This window comes from Chelonia mydas, chromosome 6 (assembly GCF_015237465.2).
Source record: "Chelonia mydas isolate rCheMyd1 chromosome 6, rCheMyd1.pri.v2, whole genome shotgun sequence".
NCBI classification, from domain to species: Eukaryota; Metazoa; Chordata; order Testudines; family Cheloniidae; genus Chelonia; species Chelonia mydas.
The window spans coordinates 109816632-109822942 of NC_051246.2; the positions used below are offsets into that span (position 1 = coordinate 109816632).

A 6311-nucleotide genomic window follows, 5' to 3' on the forward strand; every position below is an offset into this window, starting at 1 on the left:
CTGCCAGGGTTTGGAACCATCCAATTTATGGTAGCACAGTGTCCTGCAGTAATACATGGGGAACTGGTTCTGTACTAAGGGGTTAATCGTACGAGGTGCCGAGCGGCCTCAACTCTCATTTGAATAAACCCTTTAATAAAGGATTTAATTCAATCAGAGAGAGTGGCAGGCCCTCAGTCCCTTGAAAAATTGGGGTTTTAGAGAGAGGAGGGCCAGCTAGTGTATCATATCCACCACTTCTTGCAGGATATGAGTCTTCCTTAAGCAATTTCCCATCTGGGTGGTGTTGCCCTCAACGCTGCTTGGATTGTGAAATCAGACCAACTTCATTAGGCTGTAATTATTCCATGCGTAGCAATCTCTTCTGTACACTTGGAATGCTTCGTTCTCAAGCCAGGCACCTCCTCTTCAGATAGCGATGGGGAGGAATTCCAGCGAGTGACACAAACCAAGCATTCTTACAGCCCGCAGCACTGCAAGTGCGACGTGCCCAGGCTGCAGTTTGAAAACAAAGGCCTTTGAACTATCCCAGACACAGAAACAAAAAAATGTCTTAAGTTTCCTAATAGGCCAGTAACCCCAAGATGGCTACAAAATGCCTCCCACTTGGGCTAAGCCCTTCTGTGAGCAGTTTCAGCAAAGATTATTCTTGGTGAGACAGTTATATAAGCAATTGGAAACAGGTGGTGGGCTCCAGCTGCAGAGGAGCTGAACACCTTGAGTTGGGGGCATTCATCACCCTGTAGTGGCAGGCTCCAGCTCAGCCTTAACTATAGTGTCTCAAAAACAAACGCTACATGAAAATAGGTAAGGTGGCCCGAGCCACCTGTCTTGTTGCTACATGAAAAAATGAATATGCTGTGAAATCAAAAGGTAGCACATCTAAAACATTGGAAACATTGGAACTATATAGAATATACAGGTGCTAGATATCCTGCAGAATTTACTGCTACAGGCAATACAGGGTAGCAGGATTGCGATCTAGAGAAAGACGTTACAAGGCACAGTTTTGTTAAGAACACAACTTTGTCTTTGGGCAGAAAGGAATTCCTTCTTCCCCTTCCTGAATTGCATAAATGGTCAGGTTCATTGTAGGTTTGTTTCACTTTATTTCAGCATCAGGTCAAGCACTGGTCACACCTGGAGGCAGCATCTGAAACTTGATGGTGTATCAACAGTGCTGTTTGAATGGTTATATAGTGTAAATGGACTTGCATACTGTAGTGATGGGAACAATACAACCCCCTAGAATGGTCTGATATGGCATGACAAATCCAGTAGACTGGCTGAGGTCGCTAGAACTCTAGTTGAAGTCAATGGAAAGTCTGCATGAAGAGACTCTGATCTCACTTATACGGTTGTAAGGCTATTGACATCAGTGGAGTTACTTCTGATTTGGACTGTTGTGAAGTCAGTCACGCTGTACAAAACTAATTTTTAGTAAAACAGTCTCTTTCTGCAGTTTTTCCTCTTCTCCCAAAACTGTTCACAGTGTTAGATTTGAACAAGTAGCTGGAAAAAGTCTCTCTGGAAATGCTTACCGCTATATCATTACCACGCTCTGGTTAATTACTCCTACTATTGGTTCTCTTTTTGCAGACATACTGACTGTGCTTATTTCTGGTGGCTCTGCTGGAGTGTTTGGGTGGGCCGTAGCTACTCCTATGGATGTAATTAAATCGCGGCTGCAAGTAGATAACTTGGGACAATGCAAGTACAGAGGACTCATACACTGCATCCGAGTAAGTGTGAAAGAAGAAGGAATAAGAGTTCTTTTCAAAGGACTTGGATTAAACTGCATTCGTGCTTTTCCAGTGAACATGGTGGTGTTCGTAACATATGAAGGTGTAATGAGACTTGCAGACCATCTTATGAAGTAAAAGCATATTACATCACTCGGTTCTAAGGTGGCTGCTTCCTCTGAGAAGACTTTTCGTATAACAGAACACTCAAACAACAGTCCACCAATGGAGGTCTTGGGTGAAATCAGTAGACTTATGGGGGTGTGAAATACAGAATTGGAGAGAAGTGGCTGATTACTACTACATTTTGTCCATTTAGTTGTCTTGTCAAGTTGTCTCCTACTTTTGTACAAACTTGATCTAACTTGTGTAGCACCTCTCTTCACCTGGTTACCTGTTTTAGTGGAAGTACCTTTACGGCTTTTGATGGACAGGCCTGTGTTTTTCTGGATCCTGCCTCAGCTCAGTAGGGTGTAACTTCTGTATTCCCATATGAATTTATTTGGCGGTGCCTCCACCCCCCTTGCTCCTTCCTGGCAGGGCAGGGTCACCAGGGCAGCTTGGAAGTAAAATTCTAACCATGGGTAACCCCCACTTACTTGCCAACTCCCAAGAAATAACACAAACACACACAATATATTCATCACAGTAATTATATTAAACAGGAAGTAAATATAACAGGGTAAAACACTACTCTCAGGGTCACTGGTGCTCACACTGATAATATCCGTCAATGTCCCCAGTCATGTGACCTGATGCAGCAAATGTAAAATTAGCGGCCGGTTGGTACGCGCACTTTATAGGGGTCCTTGACCATGATATTGTCTGTAGCAGCAATTAGCAACTTGGCTGACTTGGCTTAGTGCAGCCCAACAGACTCACACTTGGGATAAGGTGGTAAGCTCCTCCACAGGTTAATAGGCAGGATTTTTCCCAACAAAGCCCTCTAAACTGGGAGTTGCCTCGAAGAAGGGGCTAAGCTGAGGGATTTTGCATCCAGGTCCCCAGAGACTGGTTCTCAGGGGGAACCCTGCATGCAGGCCTGGGATTCACCAGCTCCCCACACTGCGAGTTCTGCCCTTTTTGTGGCTGGCTCCAGACTGCTCCAACATAGCTCCTCCCTCCCCTTTCAGGGCTCCCAGGGGCAGGCATCTCCCTTCCTATTGGTGCAGCTAGTTATTGTTCCTGGGCTTGCACTTGCCAATCATTTGACTCTGCCAACCTCCTTGCTCTCCGACTGCCCCTCCTGTCAGCGGGCACCCTGCTGTACTCCCTGGGACAACAGGGGCCCTGGACACTCAGTGTCTCTCCTCTCTGTTGCCTAGCAAAATAAAAACTGGTCTTCACTCCACATGCGTGATTAATAAAACAACACAAACAAACAAGCCCACTTTTGCTGTAAGTCTAACACTGTGCACTATGTATGTACCAAAGACACAGGTAAATTGCAAATATACCAAGCAAAGTGTTTTTGATGTGTGAATGCTGGGATCCAGGAATTGACTGTTCTGTTTTGCTTAATGTTGCCTTGACTATGAGCTATTAATTGCAAATTTAATTATCAGAGAACTGTTTCTTCTGATAAATTATCCAGGCTGAAGGCCAGTCAGCACAAGGAAGACAACACATTTGCCATGCTGATTACCGAACACTTTTTGCCAGAAACTGCAGCTTTCTGTGTAAACAAGTCTCTTTTGTACCATGAAGTGAATGGCCTTACACTTAAAGCAGTGTTGTGATAGAGGGGCCAGTCTGCGGCATATATTTTTGTCTTGCCTTTTGCTTCCTGTTTCTGAGGCAATGTTCTCAACTATTGCCATGTGATTTCCAGGGTGCATCACACTAAGAAGTGAGGCAATTTAGCGAGGCTAGTCACAAGGAGTATTTGTCATTCTGAACCACCCTTCATTGCTGGAGAGCCATATTTCCATTTTTGAGTTCCTCTTGTTATGCCAAACCTACGGAGACACTGTGGCAATAGCTTTGATAGCTTTCATACCCTTAACTGCCCCCACATAGTTCATCTGTAGATAGCTCTCCAGCTTTACTGCCCTGTTATGGGGTGCTGGAGACTAACTCTGAGCTCAGGTCCACCTGGCAGTATGCAGTGAGCAGAATCTCTTGGAGGAATCCTTAATTCACAGGAACTATAGAGGATCCAAATTTTGGGGGGCAACTTCAGGCCTTGCAGAGTTTGGACAAGCAGTATCTGTGAGTGACTGATCCAGTCTTTGCAAGAACAGGGACTAAAAGAAGTGTGAAATGAAAGTAGATGCCCTTGTTAAGTACCGGGAACTGAAAGAAGAAATTAAAACACAGACATGTCAATTGATCCATATTTTTATTATACTGAGATGAACAAACTACCAGCAAGTCAAGGTAAAGTTTGTCAGTTGATCATTATCTGACAAAAGCTCTCAAGGATTTCACTGAAACTTTTGAAGATTCTGTTCTCCCCTGACCTCTGGGATTTGTTGAGTGACATTTTCCAGTGGAAATTTGAGTCTGTCAGTCTCCTTTGGGAAATATTAATCTTGCTGTTGTTATATGTAAACTTCAGTTTTCAGAAACATATTTTTTGGTAAGAAATCACTGCAGTACTTTATTAAAGCATTATATCAGCAAACATGTTTAATTCATTCTGTTTTCACATTCCTTTCTAGTACTCTCCAGCTGGATTTTAGATACTTAAATACAAAATAATTCTGTACATCTGAGTTAAAAGTTACAGAATTGCACACACTGTTCCTGTTCCTCCTACAGTAATGTAAGTTTGTTGAAACAAATTAGGACATATTGCTGCACTGCCTGGGAAATCTGCACAAACAGAAGAAATTTGCATTGGAAGTTCTTTAAAGAAATTAGAAAAATATCCATAAACCCATAATACCCTGCAATATTGAGAGAGTGGATCAAACATGGTTAAAGTTGGATTGTGGGAAGCTAGAAAGGTCACCATTAAAAAGTCCACATTACTCAAACAGTTAACTTCTCACATACAGAGGCATAGTATTTCACCTTTCTCGTACAGGGAAATACTTTAATGTCTTTAAATATGAGAGGATGGAAGTCAAGTTAGTTTGCCTGCAGGCTGGGAAGGAAGATAGATGGAGATTATTTAATTTTTAAATACTTGGCGGTGCTCGGATACTATGGTGATGTGATGGACTATATAAATGGGTAGCTGTTGGTAAAGTTGACTTCAGTGTACTAAACCCAGTGAGATTTTATCTGTGACATATTTTAGGAGAAAAAACTAAGCACTTTGCTTTGTAGGCTGTTTTGCTCTTATAACCCTAGGTCAAAAGCACTTAGGTTAACTATTTAGGCTTGATGCTAACGGATTACACCTCATACTTTTTGCAAAGCCTGTTACAAATACTTATACACTTTATTTCCCCTACTTGCATTACAGCTTTATTTATTTTTATTATCAACATTTTTAAGCTTCTTAGTTTGATTTTAGGCATAAACCTCCCAAAATCAGGTCAGGGGTGAGAGGTCAATAGTTTTCAGCACATAAATAATGAAGTTTAAACAAGTGGTAGCAAGATCCCAACTTTAACAAGTTTCATAATTACCCCCTGGTCCCAGGTGGATGTGTCCGCATCATACTAAAAAACCACTCAACATACTCCTCAGCAGCAGCTGCCAGTTGTGCCAAATTGTGAGACTGCAGGACCCGAGTGCATTGGCAGAATTCGGAGGATGGGAAGGGAGAAATTGTGCAGTGTCTGCTAGCTCTAAGCAGGATTATTGAATTAGTCCTTCATGTTCTTATGCATTAAGGGCCTGATTCAAGACCCATTTAAAGTTAATGGAAAAGCTTTCTTTGACTGCAATGGGGTTTGGATCAGATATTAAGTTCAGCCATTAAACATCTCCCTCCCTTCCCACAATAACCCACTGTGACGGGATCCACGGGGTGCAGCCTGAGGCTGTGGGACCGCTGTGCCCCCTGAACTCTCTCCAGCCTGGGCTGTCTCTCACAATGCTTGGCTAGTGACCAACAGCAAACCCCTCCAGGTGCTGTTATCACTCAGCACAACCGCATGTGGCAACCCCACAGCCAGCTAGATTGCACGAATGCTCCCAGAGCCACTCATGAATCTCCCAGAGCCACTCATGAATCACACAGAGAAAGGCACCAGAGCCGAATCCCCCCAGCTCCCAGTACTGTATCTCAGGAAAATACCGTCTTGCACTGCTCAAGACTAGCAGTGCAAATTTATTAATTGGTTCACCACTTCATCAATGGAAAGTGGATATACACCAGCCTTTGCAAACCTGAGCAGATTCACCAGACACTCCATACAAACTCACTGGTAAAGATAAACAGTAAAAGAAATGTATTGACTACAAAAGATAGATTTTGTACTCCTCTATCTAGTAAGGTATGAAAAAAGTTGGGATTGTACCTTTATATAGGGAAAGGACTACTAGGGCACTGTTCACTGTACAAACACCACAGACTTTGGTTTGCATGTACCCTGGTTCTATCGTATAGAAGTCCTGGCAAATTGATTTTTCAGGGGTTCAAACTGCCGATCACCTTTCTTACCACATACA

At 42.9% G+C, this 6311-nt stretch overlaps 1 protein-coding gene across 5 annotated transcripts in view; it reads left to right on the forward strand.

Annotated features, from left to right (window-relative positions):
• The window catches only part of SLC25A47 (solute carrier family 25 member 47), a 55046-nt gene extending 50618 nt beyond the window's left edge, over window positions 1–4428 (forward strand). For 4 of the 5 annotated variants that reach the window (XM_043549955.1, XM_037900944.2, XM_043549957.1 and 1 more), the window contains one exon: window positions 1600–4427. In XM_043549955.1, the coding sequence (XP_043405890.1) occupies window positions 1600–1880 (281 nt within the window). In that variant the 3' untranslated portion in view covers window positions 1881–4427. Of the gene's footprint in view, window positions 1–1599 lie in introns of all 5 variants that reach the window. The other variant, XM_043549958.1, reaches the window with a different exon arrangement.
• Window positions 4429–6311: the final 1883 nt, after the last annotated feature.